Below are 21104 nucleotides of genomic sequence, written 5' to 3' on the forward strand. Positions count from 1 at the left end.
GATCAGCTGATCTTGGTTAAAAAAAAAGACAGTAAGATGATAAGTGAAGATCCATCTCACTCGCAGGTACTCTGTAACATTACAATTGTTACATTACAATTCATTGCAATACCTTGTCACATTTTAATACACACTACCATCAATTACGCCTTTGCTTTAAACAACACCTAAATGGCCCTTGGCCACCATACACAACTGGGTCTGGGGTTAATTTACCTATGGCTACGGAAGACACCATTGGCCCAGGGCCTAACTACCAAAGGTTATGGACCCTTTTTTATGGTCATCTTTTTGTAAACAGATCTTTACATGCCAAAGATCATTTCCTATTGAAATTCAATAAGATAGAACAGCCAATCTTGAAACACACCTGTGTCACAGCAACAATGCAGCAGATGTTTATTCAAAAGAGCTTGTATATGAGTGTGGAAAAATACTGTTAAAGAAAAGAAAGAAAAAGTTTGGAAAATCAATGGAAACAGACTTCAGAGGAAGGCACTCGTCTACTAATATTCTAAAATCGCATATATCTTTTTTACTCTTACTTTTTCCTAATTTAGGATTTCAAATTAAAATGTAAAAAAAAAAATAATAAAGTGAGAAGGAAAATTACCTCATCCTCATCACTCCTAAATAAGAATAAGATGTGTGTTATACCATGCATGAAAGTGCTATCACTTATCTCTCTGGTATCTAAATGGCTTATAAATATAGTACAGGGAGTAATATGATGACGACAGTATAAACTCTGATAAACAAACACCCGCTACCGTCCCGATAATGGATCTCAGTTGACTGTGATTTAGCTTTGGCTTTTGCCATTTTTAGAGGGCATGTATCGAAGCCAATCTTACAAGTGTTAGCGGATTGAGCATCACCAACTAAATGGGACGGCGGGGTCTGCTGCCTCAGCTGGATACATGCAAGTTGTAATAAAGCACTGTTGTGAGAAGAGAGCTTCAAAAATCCCCAACCAAGAGGCTGTGAGTGATTAAACTGGAGACAATCCCTTAGAAACAAAGGGGGGATGGAAATAGTTGGCAGGAAAGTCGCTGAGACAGACTGAGAGTTTTTTTTTTCTAACACAGCAGCTTCATCCGCTTTTCATGTTGATGGCTTCACAACAACATGAACTAAAGATATAAATATGTTGTGTAAATATAATTGGCAGCCATGACTATCTGTCAGCGCAGATGTTAGCATCGCTTTACTTCACAAGTGGGAGGCCCTTTCTATTTTTTGGTTGACACCATTGTTTCAAATGCATTTTGTACGTCTGATTTAATAACTAAGCACAATTCAATTCACAGGTTCAGGTTGTGTTTCTTGGCAGGGAACAAAGTCTTTTAAAACATGGCTATCTCCCATTTATGTGTCAATGAGGAAAAGAGAGAAAAAAAAGGACAAATACTTTAATCAAACAAGAGGAACAAATTAAACAGATCCAATAATAATAAAATAAAATAATAATTTTTCACATGCATTCAATTCTGAGAGTTGTCCAAGATTACTCACCAATAAAGAGGAGTGTTTATCAAACATTGAAGTATAGATTCACTCATTCAGCATTTCCAATTGCCATATTTTTCAGAGTATAAGTTGCGGTGTTCACATAGTTTGGCCAGGGGTGGGACTTATGCTATGTTCACACCCGGCTTGGCAAAGCGTGTTCAAGCTTCCACTTCCAAAGAAAAGACTATGCAAACATGTGTATATGTTATATGCCGGCAAAGACGATAATCCACCCATAAAAAGGATCCCACACTCAATCTTTCTCTCTGATGTGAACGAAAAGGAGCTGATATCAATTGTAAATAAATTCAAGAGTAAAAACTAAAAAGACTGTGAGGACGTAGATATGACAGTGGTGAAAAAGGTCATTAATAGTATCTCCAAGTATCTAACGTACATATGTAACTTATAACGAACTGGAAGATTCCCAAACCAAATGAAAATCGCAAAATTGATTCATATCTATAAAAGCGGAGACAAACACCAATTTACAAACTATAGACCTGTTTCTTTTCTTCCACAATTGTCAAAAATTCTAGAAAAAATATTCAATGACAAATTAGTTACATTTATTGATAAATATAACATTATAAATGAAAACCAATATGGTTTTAGAGAAAACAGATCAACGTCATTGGCTATCATTGATGCTGTGGAGGAAATCACAAATGCTCTGGAGGAAAAGAAAAATGCAGCTGAAATTTTCATTGACTTAAAAAAAGCATTTGACACTCTCAATCATGACATCCTACTTGACAAACTGGAAGTGTATGGGATAAGAGGACTAGCGCTAACTTGGGTCAAAAGCTATTTAACGGGAAGAAAACAATTTGTCAAGATTAATCAATTTACATCAGAAACCATAGATACTTTGTGGTATCCCACAAGGATCAATTCTGGGCCCGCTGCTATTCAATATATACAATATATACATAAATGATATATTCAAGGAAACTTATCAATGTTGTAAACATAGAGTTAAACAAAATAAAATCGTGGATAAATTATAACAAATTATCTTTGAAACTAGATAAAACCAAAGTGATGTTTTTTGGCAACTACAACGCCAATACCGAGCTCTCAATTGAAATAAATAATGTCCTAAATGAAAGTGTTACAGAAATCCGATTCTTAGGGGTTGTTGTCAATGACAAACTAAGTTGGAAGCCACACATCAGACACATACAAACTAAAGTCTCAAAAAGTATTTCAATCATAAATAAATCTAAACATATATTAGAATACAACAGTAGATGTTTACTGAACTGCTCCTTAATATTACCATATTTGACCTACTGTACAAAAATTTGGGGGAATAATTATAAGAGCTCACTACATCCTCTCTTTTTACTTCAAAAATGAGCCGTCAGAATTGTACATAAAGCCGGATATCTTGATCATACAAACAATTTATTTTATCAAGCTAGACCTTTAAAACTGTATGACCTTGTGGATTTTGACACGGTGCAACTTTTATACAGAGTCAGTGGGAAATCGTTACCATTCAATATACTAAAACAATTCTTGGAAAATGAAGGAGGCTACAAACTGAGGGGGTGTAGGAACTTTGGAACGGGTTAAGTAATGAGCTCAAAAAATGTTCAAATATCCAAATATTCAAAAATAGGTATAAAGAAACTCTGATTTCACAATATAAAGATAAAAGGGAGTTAAGGATCAACAGGTGTTTGAATAATTCCAAATGATTTCCAAAAATGTGTAAACTTGATTGTGGTGAAATAATCAAAGCTCTTTTAATTACAATCAATGAATATTACATTGTAATGTGTAATAATGATTACTGAAATGTTTAAATTACAATCAATAAGCTATTGTTATTTTTTACTTGATCTGCAATGTGTAGCAATAATTACAGGTTTATTGTGATAATGTGTTCTAATAATAATCAATGATTATTACATATGGGTTAACCGTTACCGTTTACTGAAATCATAAATGAATGTTTTCCAAAGATAATCAATCATTTTGTTACTTGAAAAGAATCTATCGGATCAGAACCGAATTACAAAAACTGTGAAACTATAAAATAAATTAGTTCAGTAGGGGTGGGACTATATAAATTCGCTTCTTCCCACTCCTTTTTAAGCAATACATCAAGCTCTATTTGACTTTAGTTCATGATCACTGTATTATATCTTAGATGACGCCACCCTTCCATTGACGTGTTCTCCCTACCATGACAAAGGTGGATAAAGGTGGAAAGATTTCATGTAATCCATGGACATCAGTGAAGATCACAAATCATTGAAGAAAAAAGGTTCAGAGCACTGTCTAGTGGGTCTAGATCAGTGTTTTTCAACCTTTTTTGAGCCACGGCACACTTTAACCTTGACAAAAATCCCGCGGCACACCAGCATCCAAAAAAAAAAAAAAAACAGAAATTCATGGTCTGTATTGATCGATCCCATGTTCACGAGTTGCTACGCAGCTGTAGATTGCTCTTCCAACTGTAGGTACATGTGATAGTATCAGGTAGCAACATTCCAGTGTGAACACCATATGCTAAAAGCTCGTTCACATTCAGCGTGTTCTTGAACCTGTGACACGTCCAGTTGGTACGTAGTATTATACTGAGGTGCAACTTACATGAGGTTAAATTTTAAAAAAAAATTGACAAATATGTAAGTAATAGATAACAAATAGTGTTTGTTGTTTTCCCACTGACAACCACTAGAGGGCCCTGTAGCTGTGTGTCAGTATTTGCAGAAGAAAACCACCGGCCTCGGTGCAGTTGTTCAAAACTTGACACAAACAATGAGGAATTTAACAGATTTAGGGAAATAAAGTATTATATAGAGTTTAGTTGACTTGTAAGATTGTTCTGCGTGCCATGGTTACCTGAATAATTGTTCATATATTGTGCTATTATATTAGACAGTAATTCAATTCCCACTACGATTCAAGCTAAATATAGTTTCAGCCTATTATGTATTCAGTTCATGTGATTTGCCTTTCAAGATGAAATGTTTGTTCTTGGTCCCATATATTGTTAAATACATTTTTCCCAAAAGTGCGAGTTATAATCCAGAGCACTGATATGTCATTATTCTTCTTTTTTATGCATTTTCTTGGCATCTGCGACTTATACTCCACAGCGACTTATAGTCCAAAATATACTGTACATACACTGCTTTTCACATGGACCAGTTTGGATGAGTTCTGTTGAAATATTTCATCTGTTTTCTATCTTTTCATGTGGAGTAATTAAAAGATTGTTCCTTCTAAGCTCACAGTACAAGTCAACAGAAAGTTTTTAAATGTGGAATATGAACAGATCAAAAGTCTAACAATCTAAAATTAAAACCAACAAGAAAATCTAAAAATGGATTTTGGTTTTCCAAACAAGATGCTCAGAAGGTCAGAAAGTGTGGTGGTGTTGTGGAGAACAAGAGAAAAAGGTCATGCCCACACTAGTTTGTTTGAGTTCTAAAAGACGAGAATCAACACTATGCCAGAAATACCAAAGTGAACTTTCGAACTCAGGCCTGCAGATTCTTCAGCAGCGCTAAGAAAGAACGACAAACTTAGAAAACAGATTTCAAAGTTTTTGTGTTTGTCTTTGCTGCAATTACTCACCTTCTCCTATTATCTACAAGATACGTGAAATCAGAGAGGGATACGTGCAGATCAGAGGAAGCAATCAAGGAGTGAATGTGAATCACTTGAAAAGTCTCCTTTTCAAAAAATTTGAATTTGGGTTCCATTTTGTTGCTATGTAGTGTAAAAGTGGTATTAACACATAAACATTAAGAAAATTGCACAGATGTGTATATAAGTCTAGTGAGGGTAAAATGCCATCAAAACATGTCAAGGTGAGTGCCCTATTTTTATTTAACAAGTAAATAAGCACCTTTATTCTTTAATCCCAAAATAGAAAGGTTACATATGAAATATTCTTAATTTATATCAGCTGATTTTTCCAAAATAATGTTTATTTTGTTAAACTTTACCCTTCCCTTTGGTTCCAGAGAAGACATGATTAATTTTAATAACAGTTTAGTTGACTGCTAAATTATACATTATGATAACAACTGGGTATGCAGAGTTTCATTATGGTCACCTTCAGCACTAACAATCAGCAGTTTTCTGGCTTTGTTACTCTGATTTCTTCGACAACAAACTCCCGACACAATTAAATTTGCCAGCATGTAGAGTAAAAACAAGCAGTGAAAAGAAAAGGTGGCACTTGTTTCCATGTTTGCTGCAGACAATGATCTCGCTGTGGGAGGATTTTCTGACAAATTCTAAAAGTGTGGATCGGAAAAACCCAACAGAAACTCCACAAAACAGCGTAAAGATAACTTAATTGCCCGCTCTGCCACCTCTTTCCTGTAAAGCTTGCTATGTAGAATGCAGATTTGTAGCAGAAAGGTCGTTAAGTTAAAAGGTGTGAATGTGTGTGTGGGTGTTTGTGTTTAGCACCAGCGGAAGAAAAACCTACAGTTTTTGTCAGATAAGATATTAGATAAGATAAGAAATAAGATTTCCCAACATGGAGGATATGCTATATTAATACAGTGAACATGAAAAATAAAAGACTAAATGTTAATAATTTAATGAGATAATTTTTGGGGGGGATTTTGAAAGTTGTAAACAAACTAACTCACAAAGCTACAAACAACAAACCAAAAAAGATTTATAGTTAGTTTCTATACACATTTCTCTAACACTATGAGTGTATTTATAAGCTGAATTCCTAAAAAAAATACAAATAAAGATAAAGAAACAAAAAATTGCTTGTGTAGTTTAATCCCAGGTTTTCTTTTTACTTGTCACTCGGTCAATTGTAATGTGTTTGGAACCTAAACTTCTGTTGATAGCATTGAACGTATATGAGAACTGGACTGAGATACCCTTCCCATAGACTCCTACTGGGAAATAACAGCTAAGACTCAGTCATTGTATTTGTCTGAATAATCATTCTTGCTCTACTACCATTTTTTTTTAAACATCTTCTAATCCTAAAACATAAAAAGCCAAAAATACATTCCTGTCTTTTAAGTTCCTATTGCAAAGAAAGACGCTTTGCTTTTTGGCCCATTCTTTGATTTCCCGATCCAAATTTTGGTTAAACTTCAACAATATCAAAGCAGCTTGGTTAAACAGTTAATTTCTTAAAAAGCCATAGCAATAAAAGCAATTTTGGTGTTTTTCACTAGTTCTTGTGGCCTTTTTCTGATGATGGAGGACGTATATTAAGGAAGTTAAGCTTAGAATTGCATGTCTTTATTTAAATCACTGTGATTCAGGAGCAGACAAAAAATACCTTTTAATTTTTTTTTTATTAGTTATGTATAAAATTTGCCACAAGCTTGTTGCTCCACATGAATTCATTTGTAGATGACTAGATCCATGTACGTCTTTATTTTCCTCGTCCTAGTTGGCATCTGGCTCAAAACTGTATGGCTGGATGGCTCCATTATTGCTCGCCATTTTTGTTTTGGCAATGTTAGGCTGTTATGTGAGAGGCTGTAAGCTTGAGGGAGAGCATGTTAACAGAGAGCAATGGGGAGGAGAAGGGGAGGCGGACTGGCTCTACGCCAAAAGTCCCTCCCACAACTCAGAGTCAAGCGTTTTATGAATTCCTGCAAAAACTAAAAAGCGGCAGGTTTTTGATTTGGCTAAAAATGGCATAATCATAATTAAAAGACCACTGGAAACACTTTTACCATAGATTAAAAGATGATTTAAATAGGTCTTTAAGTAAATGTCGTGATTAAGAAGGATATTTCACCCAGATAGTCCAAAAAACATGGGTACCGGTTATATTTCCTTAAAAGAATCACCCACAGTGAAGTTTGTCGCAATTAACTGAAGTGAGATTTAACAATAACACTCATGGGAACCAGACAGACAAAAACACATGTCTTTAAGCTCTTCCAAGATACAATTTATTCAGAGGAAATACAATAAAAAAGATTCCACATCTTTTTGGAAAAGATTTAGTTAATGATCCAAATGTTAAGACTCCATTCTGTTGACACAATGAATTCTGTTAACTATGTTAAAAATAGCTTATAATGCATGATATTGTTACTTTCTTTTCTGTGCTTCACTGATAACAACTAACTTTTGTTCTTTGAGAAATATACTGGTAAATCCACCCCAACTTTTTCTATTCTTTTTGCTATAGAATTGCTTTAATTGGGCTGAAACCAAAAGCATCTGTGCAACCGAGTGTGAACCAAAGTGAATTACGATCAGAGGTCAAAAGAAAATTTCCAAGATGACATTTTCAAAATGTCGCTGCCTTCTTTTTTTCTGTTTATCATCATGGGCTAATATCTCTTTCTGATTTAGAGGCTGCCTACTCCTCCTTTATTTCCCATGTTTCTCTGTTATCGGTGTTTGAGTTTCAAACTTCAACAGAGGTACACACAAGAACAACACACAGGTTAATGACGATGATGACAGAAAATATGGATTCATAACAGTCAACCTGGGAAAAACTATATTTAATGACAGTTTCAACCAAAATTATGAAGTTATATAAGGAAAAGTAACATTGAAATTCATTAGTTATTTGAAATTCATAATTGAATGAATTTTAATTTACTGTAGCAATAGTATTATTTCTACAGAAATGATGCAAAGCACTGCACTTAATGGAAAATGATGAAAAGACAACACTGACCGATGGAACTAAAATCTAATACTATTCATTCTTTATTGCTCTAAATATTGAGATAGAAGTACCAAAAATAAAACATCTTTGATTTATTTAGGCAAAATTAGGAAAACAAACTAAACTATTCATCAATTATACATCTACCTTTCATTTATTTAATATTCCCTTTACTAATAAAAGCCTACTATCTGCATGTATTGAGCTATATATTTGTACTTTGGCATTTATTACCTGACATCATGGCTGCCATTGCCATTAATGCCAACAGGAGTAAAATAACATTTTTACTAGTTCTTTAGTACTTTGAGTCTAAAGCCTTGATGGTGCTGCTAAACTACTGCAAAGACAACTGCACATTCTAAATTCCTCCCCTCTTCCTTTTACTTTGGCAAGCTGCAAAATGACTTTTTGTAAAATATGCATGTGCAATAACAATATATTTTAATCTAATCCCATATAATCTTATCTAATCCAACTGAATAAAAGATGATAAAAACTGAAAAAAAATGTTTTTTGTACTTGTGCTTTGGCTGAATTTAACATAGTGTTTTATTAAGAAAATGTGTATTAATGGCTTTTTTTGGAGTAAACAAGTGCCAAAAACTCCTTACAGTTGAATGTAAAGGTTAAAAAAATAATATGTACAATATTTTTACCAGTGTTTATAGATTTGGTAACAAATGTCCTTGTCGTTTTCTTCAACACATCTGTCAATGAATGCCGTGTTCCCTTTCAAGAAAGAAAATAAAAACACCTCTTTAGTCATTTACATTTCTTAAAATCGCTGAATGATTGAAGTTCCTAAAACAAACGTTGTCATCCTGCAAACAAATTATGGTAGTGAGAGTGTTTTGTTTTTGTGTGTGTTCTGCGCCGCTTACCACGGGTGTTGCTGGAGAGGCGTTTCCGCTGGCTGGTGGAGGTGTTGTGGGGAAGCAGTGTGTTCTGCTGGTGGTTGCTGTCGATGGGGCTCATGGCGATGATGTTGTCCTTGTATTTGTTCATCAGGGCCAGTTTGGTGTTGTCAGTCACTGTACAGTATTAGGAGATAAACATTGTAAATGGCGTGTACTTGTATAGCGCTTTACTAGCTTCTTAGAAGACCCAAGGCGCTCTGCAGTCACAGTCCCATTCACCCACGCATACACGCATTCACACACTGATGGTGGCTCGACTGCCAAACACTGGCACCAAATGATAACCGTGAGGAGAAATGTGGGGTTCAGTGTCTTGCCCAAGGACATTTTGACACAGGGCAGAAACTGAACCTGCAATATCCCGACTAGAGGTCGATCACTCCACCTCTGCACCATGGCCAAGGAAGTGGAAGTCAGAAAACAAAGTGAATGTTGTGAAGTGACCAGGTTAAACAAAAATGGGGAAAATTTTTTTTTAAACCCAATGGCACAAATGTTTGTACTACTAAAAAAAAAGAATGACCGTAATTTACGCACTAAAAGGCACACTTAAAAGCCTTCATGTTTTTCAAAAAATGATATTGCACCTTATAAAGCGATCCGTGGATTTTTCCCGATCCCCCCCCCACTTAAGGAAAGCAATAGGTACAAACGGCAGACAACTTAAAGCAAATTTTACTTTTATTTAATCAAACGCAGGACAAATGTAACCCCCATTTCTATAGAATAATAAATAAATGAACACACTCTTGGAATCAAAGTCCCAGCTGTGTTTTAAGTTACACTTTGTAGTCTAGACTAAAAGGAGACAAACATTCACCTTGAGAGTCGCACCATTTTCTAAAGGATTAACAATACAGCTCATATCTGGGGTCTAAGTTTTTAATCAAATGAATAAACCCCGTCTTTTCCACGGTATATAAGGGTACCATGTCTCTGGCTATATGCAAAGCGACCGCTTCAGTGATTGTTCTCCACCGTGCCCCTTTTCTAGGGATGGGTACAGAGCCCCAGTATTGAACGAGCCCCGGGCCAATACTCTATCAACATGCTATCGGTACTGGAGAAGACACTTGAGGTGTGGGATTTTTGATCACCGGTCCGCGCTGATGAAGCAGCAGGAGTCGCGGTCAACCGCACCCCCCGCCGAACACAAAATCTATTGGTGGCCGCGTCGCAAATGAATACAATTTCATAATTGCAACGCAGTATTCTTTATTAACAAATAACAGTAACAACTAACTACTAACTAACTATATAGGTGTTGTAGAATGACTATGTGTCAGCGCTCCTTGTGTAAGAGGAAAGAGCGCGTGCCGGAATAAGTTTGTGGTGCTGCTGCCTTTGACTGCGATGGGCTTTAGGCAAATGTTGCAGCGTGGGGTCCTTTTTGGGGAACAAACCTCCCACTCTCACCGGTAGCTATGCTGTCGCTTGCTGATTCCTGCGTGCTATGATGTTGTTAGTCGCTTGCCATACTGCCGTGTGAAACTGACGCTACTGAAGCTCTGGGGAGCCAAAAATGTGCCATTACACAAAAACTCGTAAAAAAAACAGTTGAATTAATTCATTAAATTGATTTTTCGCCCAAGCCTATTTAAAAGGTTTCCTGTTTTGTTGTTGTAACGAGTTTTACTTTGGTCCCCCTTCGGTATGTTTTAAGTCCTGTCTTTCCCTTCCTCTTGTGCTAATCCATAGTCTGATTTAGTCTGTTGTGGTCTGATGTTAGTCTCATGTCTCCCTAGTTTCCATTGCATTTGGAATTTCGAGTTTCAAATTTGCCTTCCTGCTGGCTTGATGTTTATTTTGGTTTTTGTACTTTAAGTTATTAAAGAAATTGGCTACTCCCTCAACTTCCTTCGTGACAATTAACGATGAGTTTACAATGCTGTGCGAGCTATAGTGTGGAAAATACAGTCATCATTAGCTGTTTTGTTCACTGAAAAAAGGGTTTCTAAATTAAAAAGAAAAAAAGCTTTTGAAAATGAAAACTAATTAAGGAAATAAGAAGTGTACTTGTAGGACAGAGAAGTCCTTAATCTATGAAATGTCAAGTGTAAACATTAAAAACTAAAACGGGGACATGCTGATAAAGTAAGAAAGATACTAAACTGCTTGTTTTTCCTTCATTTTTTCTAATTTCTTTGTGATTCAAAGACATTCGTGGTAATTTTAGAAGTACTTTAAAAGTGAGAGCAAAGTCAACCCAACCTCCACTGTCAGCACATCCTCCTCTGTTCAAACTGAAATGCAAATACATTCAGAATTTTCATCAGATTTCATTCCTGGTGCCTTTAGATGGAATCTTTTTTCTGTTCTTGTACAGAATTAATCCCTGCACACGTTTGTACGTCACTGCTGAAGAACTGGGATGTGTGAACATAAACAGCATGCTATATTCTTAGTGCCTTCAGGCATTATAATGAGAGTATTATCATTTAGCTTACAGCAACATTTGGCCTAAATTAGAACTCCTGTTTTGTTTTTGGTGCGTCTTCATTTTTAAAAGATATAGGTGGAAAAGCCAAACTAAAACGTTCTACTGACTGATAATAGTTACTTTGTGTCTTCAGAAAACAAATAAATTTGGAATTTAATAAGTATTCATGATTCTGTTGTCTTTTTATGCCTTTTAAAAAAATCAAAGCTAAAAAAATGTCTTGCAATGATAAAATAACAATTATGTCAATTAAAAAAAGCTTTTTTTAAAGATCGTTTTAATCTGATCACTGAATCTGCTGTTTTAAAAAAAAGAATACCAACATTAAAACATCTCTTCATACAACCTTATTCTATAAAAAAATAAAAAATACATAACTCTGAGACATTTGTATTTGCAGAAAGACATTTTGTACTATCTAGGTTGTTCCAGCCTTCATGTGATTGCAGGCCAGTTATCCTTTCATTTCTGTCCCTTAAAAAAATGTTTTGCCTATAGAAAAATATTACACAAGATATTTCATTATAGGGACAAAAAGCACCTGTAGCTTTATTTTATTTAGTTTATTTACCCTCCTATTTTGGCTATTTTCCCTTTGTAATAACAATTTTAAAATTGGAACAAATTCAACCTATTTGGAAAGCTCTCTTCTAACTCTGTAAATTTTCAAATCTCATGGCAAAACAATCCTTTTTTAATGAGATTAACAAGACACTGGGCCATTAAACTGATACAATTTATGAATGAACACAAATTTAATAGTGCTATTAGAATAATATGCATCTTTGACGGACTAAATTTGAAAAAGGTTTGTTAGATTTAAGGTAAACCACATTTTGCAATGATGGAAATTAGGGAGTTCGGCCATGTTGGATATCAATGGATCAAAGTAAGTGGTAATTATTTAGATAAACTGCAAATGAAAAATCAGATGGATATAACCAAAGTGTCAGTGTCAAAGTGTTTTTCATACTGACGTCCAGATTCCACTGTTCCTTATGAATAATTTCATTCCTGTTGGTTCTTCTCCTGTCTCCAACTCAGCAAAGAAGAAAAGGGATTCAGCACCCCCCACCCCCATCTCACCCCCTGAGATTGCTGCCCAGAACACTAAAAGAAGAAGACAGGAGAACCCAAATGCACAACTGTTGCCAAGCAAAGGGAGGAGTGATGAAAAGCCTGTATTCTTTCTCCACAGAGATTTCCGGGGTGGGTCGCAGTGTGTCCTTGGGCAGTTTGCCCTCCCGCCAAGACACAAAAAAGCAAACCTGCCAAAACCCCAAACAGTTTACTGTTTGTATTTGGGGTTGTTTTTCTGCAATTTTTCTTTTGTTTTTCCAACAAAAATAGTTTTAAACTAAAAAGTTTCAAATCCAAAAGATTCATAAAGTAAAAGTGAAAAAAATATGACTTTTTTCTCAACTTGGAAACCTATAGAAGTGCAACTTGTCGAGCATGGGACACGCATTTACCCCATGACGTTCACACTGAACAAGCAGGGAGGGGCTTATTCTTATCCCTTATGCTATCCTATGGGGTCAAGATGACCATTGACGTGTTCTCCCTACCATGACAAAGGTGGATAAAGGTGGAGAGGAAACCAGTGAACATTACAAATCATTGAAGAAAAAAGTTCAGCGCACTGTCTAGTGGGTCTAGATGACCCCACTCCCAATGTCAAAGTGCCTAAGATAGAACAAGGGTCACTACTGTATTTTCTTTTGCTATTGTTTGCTAGCACATGTCAGCTAGCTGAAGTTGGAAGAGACTTGGTGCGAAATGTCAAAGCAGTGCAGATATCTCAAATCTTGCTCCAGGCTTTTTCTTTCACGGTTCTGTTCTGATTTATGAAAGACTTGGTGTCAGGTAATTTAAGCCGGGCAAACCGTTATAGTTAATTTATCCTTAGTGATCAATTTTCAAACAGTTGGCACTTCAGTGTATTAAAAAGGGGCTCCTTTCATACGTCACTACCAAATCCGGGTCCCTGATTGGTCAAAGTTCAACCTGGTTTAACGTTCAGTGGATACACGTTTTTTTTTTCCTAGAGCCTAAACACAGTCGTAGAAAGTTCTGTAGCGACGCATTAATGCAAGAGTTCTGAATGTGGAAGCCCAAAATGCACATATATTCAAATTTACATAACTTTTTCTTGATGTGGTGGCTTAAACGGGTGTTGCAGAGGGTGATGTGAACATAGTTGAACACCGACAATCTCTCCTAATAATCCTCTACTCAGTAGGTAGTTCCAGTTTTAAGGCTTTCCAGTCTTATTCAATACATGTTTTTTCTTTCATCCTTTGCCCATCTGAACCGCAGGCTTACCTGGAGTAAGGTCCATATTATTCTTGTCGTTACAGCCCTGCAGGGAGTCCAGGGTGCGGGTGACCTGGCTGGAAAACTCCTCTCCACCATTCATACACTCCCGCTGAAGATGGTGGCGCAGGTCAGTAATGTCATATTCATACCTGCAAAGGCAGTGGAAAGAAATTGGCTTCACGTAATGGTGACTTGTCTTAATTACAGTAAATGTCAGAGTGGTTAATGAAGGAAATACAGATTCCACGTGTGATAGGAGTTTATGGTAAGTTGATAAGTTTAAGCCTTAAAATTCATGTCAGACAGGAACAAAAACACTAAAGGATAATAGTACAAAAACTGAAAAAAGGTTTGTTTAGTTGGTTGCTTGGAATCATCATTGCCAGGTTTCAGGGGATTTACATAACATTTAAAATCTTACTGCTACCCCAAAAACCCAACCATTCATCTCTTACCCGTCCAGAATTGGTGTCTCTCGAATGCTGAGGGTGCCACTGGAGTTCGGCCCTTGACCCCGAGAATTCCTTAAGCTTTCGCGGGCCTGACCTCCCATCAGCACCGATGGGATATAGTGAATCTCATTGGCTGCCTCAGCGCTGGCACTCTTCTGAGGCTGAGGGATGCGGCGGCGTTTACACCACCGCCTGCGAGTATACAGGATCAGGACAAGGCACAGGACTGACAGCAGAAGGGCGATCATTCCACCCTGAAGCGGGGGGGGACGACAGCGTTTGGAGCAGAGACAGAAAACAGGGTGACAGGAGAAAAGGGAGGGAGAGAGGGAGCACAGTGTCAAAGACAGAAACAGAGTCATAGTCTTTGCCAAGTAGAGTTTAGATCAAAGTCCAAGTCTTGATGCCAAAAGCGGGATTTCAAAACAGTTGCTAGTAGAATTTGGCAAATAATGTCACGGGTGCTTGGAGGGACAGTATCTACTATGCCATTTCATCTTCAAACTACCTATAGGAAGGTTTAGAATATGGATTTGAATGTGTTTTTTGTCACTGTCAGCCATATAAAAATGGAAAGCAAATGTAAGTAATACTAAAGGCTCAAGTGAAAAGGAGAACTCTAAAGGTTATGACCATTTTTCTAGGTTAAGTAGTTGACAAACAGATAATTAATATTCAATACATACAGGTTTTTATATCAAAGATTTTTAATAAACAGCATTTGGTGTCTATTAGGCAGTTTGACCAATTTGAAAACCTTAAAGATGTAACAAAGAGAACAAATTATTGGATCGTCGATCTTTTATTTGTCTATTAAACTGTTCAACAAAAATCCAAAGCTCGGAAGGTCACGCTTCCAGAACTCACAAATGTTCAATTTTAATCCTCTAAAAGAATGTTTCAAAGTTTTTAAGAAGGTTTGTTTTATTATTTGCGGGCAAACTAAATAAACCAAAATATTTTCTAATTAAATGGAGATTAAAAAAAATACTTAAAAGCCAAATGGGTTTACACTTTAGTCTATTTTATCAGAGCAATAAGAAGCAAAAACAAATATATTTTTTGTATTGTTTTATGAATTATAATAGTTTATCGAATATTTTTCAAATGAGCATTAATCATCTGATTAATTCCCATCAACCAATATTAAATATCTATTTAATATAGATATTCGGTCGATGCCAGAAAAAACAGCTGTAAGGAGTGTCTGAAACTATTTATTTAGAGGTTGCGCAGGGGTAGAGTGGTCGACCTGTATTGACTGTATGCCTTGGCCACCCGAAGTGGCGAAGTGAAGACACTGAACTCCCCATTGTTTCTGGTGGTTTTGGATGGCGCCAGTGTTCGGCAGCAGAGCAGCCATCAGCGGGTGAATGTGTGTGTGCATGAGTGAATGGGACTGTGACAGTAAAGCATTAGAAAAGAACAATATAAGTATACCTTTGTATATATGTATGATGCGATGAGCACTAAACAGTCTTATCAGGTTGGGTGTGCAGAATTTGTATTTAAACTTCAGCAGGACAAAAGCAAAAGAGATGAAGCCAACTTGTACAATGCCAGTTCTGAGATACAGAATTTTGTTCTGACAACAAAAGCTACAGAAAAAATTTGAAAAGCATAAAAAAAATTCCCAGAACAAAATGACAGCATGACAAGCCAGCTTTTGTCATTAGCAATGTCACAATTTATAGACTCATGGGGCACATGGAGCTGAGGTACATGTCACCAAACCGCTATTTTACTTTACATCTTTAAAATGCACCAAAAAAATGCATATCTTTTTTTCAACCTGTTTGAAAAGATTCCCATTGTTGTTTTTTTAAAAGACATTCTGTGTTCAAATGTGCATTTGATGTCCTGAGTCTGACGGCACAGAAGATTGATTCAGTTCAAGCAAGGCTGGAAGGAAAACAAGTTTCCCAGATTCTATACTGGAGAGGCTTTTGCTACTGAACTGATGCTGAATGCTGAACTGACTCATGCTGAAGTCCTGGAAAATTTATAAGAACAAACTACTTACAATTCTAAACATTGGTGCCAGCAATGTCATCAAAACAATAGATCACCTTGGACGTCCTAGTTTCGGATGCTTTGCACTTTGTCTTCCCCTTAATGAAGTACAGCTAACTCAGGGTCGCAGGAGTGACGCTGTGTCCATTGGACATTTCAAACATTCCAGGCACTATCATGCTTGGAGGACATTCAAAAGGAACCAAACATGCAACCCAAATGTCATCAGCAAGAAGTGGTTCTGTGGTAAAAAAGCACTTTTTTCCTCATCCAGTGCACAGCGTGCCTTGTACAGTATGTATAAGTGATGTGTTACACCATTCATTCCATCAAAACTAAAGCTTTTCTTCAGAAAGTAGCACTGAAAATCAGACACAAAATCAAGTAAGAATCAACTAGGCTTGCAATCAATTGAAATGAAACAGAAGGTATTTGCCTTGTTTCTTCAGTTCATGTGTTCCAGGAGACAGAAATACCCCTTGACTGGGTCAGCTAGCATGAACTCCTTCATTCTGCTTTTTTTCTTCTCTGATTTTTAATGACTTATGAAATGTTCCATGGGGTAAAGAGATACGGCAGCGTCTACTCCCACAGAGAGCTGGGGGATTGGCACAAGATTGACAGATGAAGGGCGATGAGGCTGCCCCGAGGACAGGTTAGTAGGGGACAGAGCAGCGACAAAATCAGACAGAAACTGGAGAGCGCGAAAGCCAGCGTGATGGGAGAGTCAAAGAGGGAGCAGAAAAAGGCAAAAGTGGAGTCAGATGATCCTGCCAAGAAGCTGGACATGGATCAAAATGAAGGCAAGTCAAAAGTACACAGCCTGCAGAAACATAAAAGACTACAAGACTACAGAGTTGAATATCTTTTCTGCATTTTTAGGCAATTAAACTGTAAAAGGTGCCTTATTTGACCTATTCCAAAGATAATGATGAAAAGTTGAAATTGCCATGTTTTCCGCACTCTAGGGCACACTGGATTATAAACCACATTGCCAATAAATGGTCTATTTTTTAACTTATATCATATATAAGGTACACCAAATTTGAAGGTAGACATGTTAGACATGTTAGGACCGCTAGAAGCGTTAGGCACTTCACATAGCATATTCACAATACCTGTAACTCCCAACATTGTTTGCAACACATAAAAAAAAGCAGACTAATACTGCTAAAACAAATGTTGCTGTGACTTTGGTTAACTCCCAACCTCGTTTGTGAAACGTAAAATCTAAACACAGTCCAACAACACCACACCTTAGCGTACTCACAATAACACCTAATGTCATGCATGTCCATATACAAGTCTCAGTGGATTACTGTCAGTTGAAAAAAAAGAATTCAGGCTTTTAAGTGTGCCCGATAGTGCGAAAAATGCAGTATGAGAAAACTGTTTTAAAATAGACTAGAAAGTGACTAGAAATCCTGTCTGGATTTTAGGGCCAACAGACTAATTTTTAACTTCCATACTCTGTGATATTACTACTGCACACGTGTGCGGTTGTGTTTGTGTGTGTGTGTGTGTGGGGGGGGGGGGGGGGGGGGTTGCGTGCATGTGTGTGTGTAGAGCCACAAAAAAGACAGAGAAATTTATATTTTATTGTTGAAGAGTTGTTTTTAAAATAACTTGCAACTTTATTTTATTTTAAACAGATTGTAGTGGTGGATTTGTTTTTATGAAAACACATCTGATTCATTAAAAAATTCACACACACAAAAAAGTCGTGACGTAAAAAGCAAAACTGACAGTTTGAGTAATTTGCCTGAAACATCTCTTGCCTAAAATGTTCTGAAATTAGAACAAAATGGATCTCAGTTGCTCGTGTTACTTTAACTTGTGAGAAAAACAAAGGAAGTAAAAGCTTATTTGCATGAATTGTTTGCTTAATTTACAAAGTCAAGGACATTAACCAAGGGCACAGTGACATAAGCCACTTGTGCAGTCATTCAGCATTCAAAGTGGTCACAAAGAAAACCTGAATTACTTAGTTTGCCATGATTAGGTTTTTAGCATTTGAAAGTCAGCAATCATGAGCTCTATTCACACACAAAACAGTAATAAAAACCCTGAACACAACAGTTGCTTGTCAAAACTAAAAGGCCATTTCTATCCATGATGAGTTTGAACTTTAATGTGTTCTTAGTCGATAAAAATAACGACCTATGAAGTTTCCTGTGATTGATCGATTGTGTTATTTAGGGTAATAAAAGCGCTACAGTTGCTCAATCAACATCTTTACTTTGGGAAATATCCTAGTTAGCTTCCGTTTTGCAAAAGCTGAACAAAAAAACACAACCAGCCAACACATAATCTGCAGCAGACAGTCTGGGAAATGACTATTTTTTTAAACCAAAATCTAAAACATGCAATTCTAGTAGTGGGTATACCACATTTCATTACATTTCCAAACCCCCCATGTTTGTTATTGTGCAGTTGAGAAAAGTTGTTGCCTTTTTTTTGCACTGTGGCATATGTGTTCATCATCAACCCTTTGACATCAGAGATTTAGCTCCAGGGTTTCCATTCTTTTGACATACTGTAACTCTTCAACCTTTGATGCAAATAATGTAAATCAGCAAAGCAAAAATGCACGGCCGCTTCTCTGCGTCAGAATCAGCAGATTTGCGTAAATGATCGAAGACTAACGGTATATCAAAGAGGGTCGGTTATTTAGGCATCGTCTGCGACATCTCCTGTGTTTAAAGGCTTAACCACAGGACACCCAAATAGGCATAACTCTATAACATTTTTAGCACAGCAAAATATTGCCTATGTGACAGCACCTTAATACAGAAAGAAGTTAAAATCTGTGTAGTACAAGAGGTTTGATATACAGTACCTCTTGAGCTACTTAATATAACCAAACATTTAGAAGGAAAAAATGCAGCTTTTTAATGTAATAATCTAATGTTAAGCATTTGCATGATAATTATGGTTAGATTTACTGTGAAATTATTTGAGAAGTAAGTTGAATGTAGAGTGAAGCTTTGATGTACCATTAGGATCCCTCACTGTTTCATTCATCCTCCACTAAACTACAGTGAGACGCCAAATGTCAAGTACTTCAAGAGGTTTTCAATCAAATAAGCTTGAGTGACAAATGTAATTTAAGCCCATCAACCAACATTAGCGACCACATGCAGAGGGAGCTAATAAAGGCTATTCAGAAAGGAAAAAAAACGGCTTTATGCCAACATTACTTTGAATCAAAGTGGGGACTAAGTGGACTGTGTTCCTTCATATTGGCAATAAAATCGAACCACACATCAAAGCATGCCAGCGATCTAGCAGCGTAATCCAATTGCTAATGGATGGGGGTTGGTGTTATAATGGTAGCAGGGCTACATATGACTTCCACTCCTTTCATGACAACGGAGGACAGAAGACATGGTCTTTTGTCAGACTGGCGGTGCGAGCACGCCTCTAAAAACTAAACTATCAATCTGTCACTTAATCTATGGACATTAAGAATCAAGAAGGCGGAAAGATCTGTAAAATCTGACAGCTACAAGATAGCAGGAGGAAGTTTCTGGTTGAGAATATAATAAAGTTTATCTGTGCGGCGGGGCCACTGATTGAATTTGATGTGAGGTCACCACGCTAACAGGAAACTGACAGTGTTCACATACTGAATCTATGCTTTCACGGATTTCTTATCTCAACAGGGTCTGAATCCAGGACAGAAGTATACGAGTGAATAAAAGGGGGGGACGACATGAAGCTGTAGGGAATTTTGAGAGCTAGCTTTTAAAAATGGAACTGTTCAATGACATTGGACAACTGTGAAAGTCAAAAGCTCACCAGTCACACAAGATTTCCTCCCCTGGAAATGCTGGAAATGAGAATTAATAGTAGAGCTGAAATATCTGATTTAATTCACCAGGTCTTATAAGGACTAACACTGAAAAAAGGACACAATGCTAAAATTCTGGAAGTGAAATTGAATAAAAAACTGTTACTATATTTTTTATTCTTTTGGAACCAAAACTGCAGACAGAAATACTTAACAATCAGGGTAAAAAAAAATGCAGGGAAACATCAAAGTAATTAATTTCCTTCAACTCCAATCCAGTATCTTTAATAACCCAGACATATACAGTTAATTTTAAGAGAAATTATAATTTCCAAATCTCCATTGGTCATGTAACAAGAGGCTTTAAATACCTGTACCAAGTGTGGAGATGCCATTTAGCTTACATAGCTGTTATAGTATTTTTGGACAACAAATAACATAACTAATTACTGTTGTGGTGCAGAGATTAACCGGTTAACCTCTGATAGTCACAGGTTTGGTTCCCACCTTGCCCACCATGTGTTAAAAGTGTTCTTGCGCAAGACACTAAACCCATATTGCTCTTGGTTGTTAAAGGGTTGGCACCAGTGTAAGGTAGCAGTGCCACCATCGGTGTGTGAAAGCGTGTGTGCATGGTATTGTAACTTTTATGCTATGTTCACTTCAGGCATGTGACATGCATTCAAGAATGTGTTAAAAGCACAATCTTTATTTAGCATATAGTATTTACAATGGACAATCGCTACCCAATACTACTGAATGCCCGCAACCTACAGTTGGAAGAGGTACGATGCGAAATGTCCAAGTCAATTTTCCATGGTTGATACTTCCGTGAATTGAAAGAGACACTGTCCATACGTCACTACCAAATCAAAGTCCCTGAGTGGTCAAGGTTCAGTCGGGTTTAACTTGCAGTGCACATTCAGTGAACACACTGAGGCAAGGTGGGGTTCAGCGTGTCAAAACTGAATGCTGAAAAAACAGTTTAGCTGTCCTCTAAAATCTCAGG

The 21104-nt window shown here is 36.8% G+C and overlaps 1 protein-coding gene across 6 annotated transcripts in view; it reads right to left on the reverse strand.

The window, feature by feature from the left end:
• The window catches only part of astn1 (astrotactin 1), a 339194-nt gene that overhangs the window by 254973 nt on the left and 63117 nt on the right, over positions 1-21104 (reverse strand). For all 6 annotated transcript variants that reach the window (XM_011486590.3, XM_011486589.3, XM_020710964.2 and 3 more), the window contains exons 3-5: positions 14293-14543; positions 13844-13986; positions 9043-9192 (exon numbers count right to left, since the gene is read on the reverse strand). In XM_011486590.3, the coding sequence (XP_011484892.1) occupies positions 9043-9192; positions 13844-13986; positions 14293-14543 (544 nt within the window). The remainder of the gene's footprint in view (positions 1-9042; positions 9193-13843; positions 13987-14292; positions 14544-21104) is intronic.

This window comes from Oryzias latipes, chromosome 17 (assembly GCF_002234675.1).
Source record: "Oryzias latipes chromosome 17, ASM223467v1".
NCBI lineage: Eukaryota > Metazoa > Chordata > Actinopteri > Beloniformes > Adrianichthyidae > Oryzias > Oryzias latipes.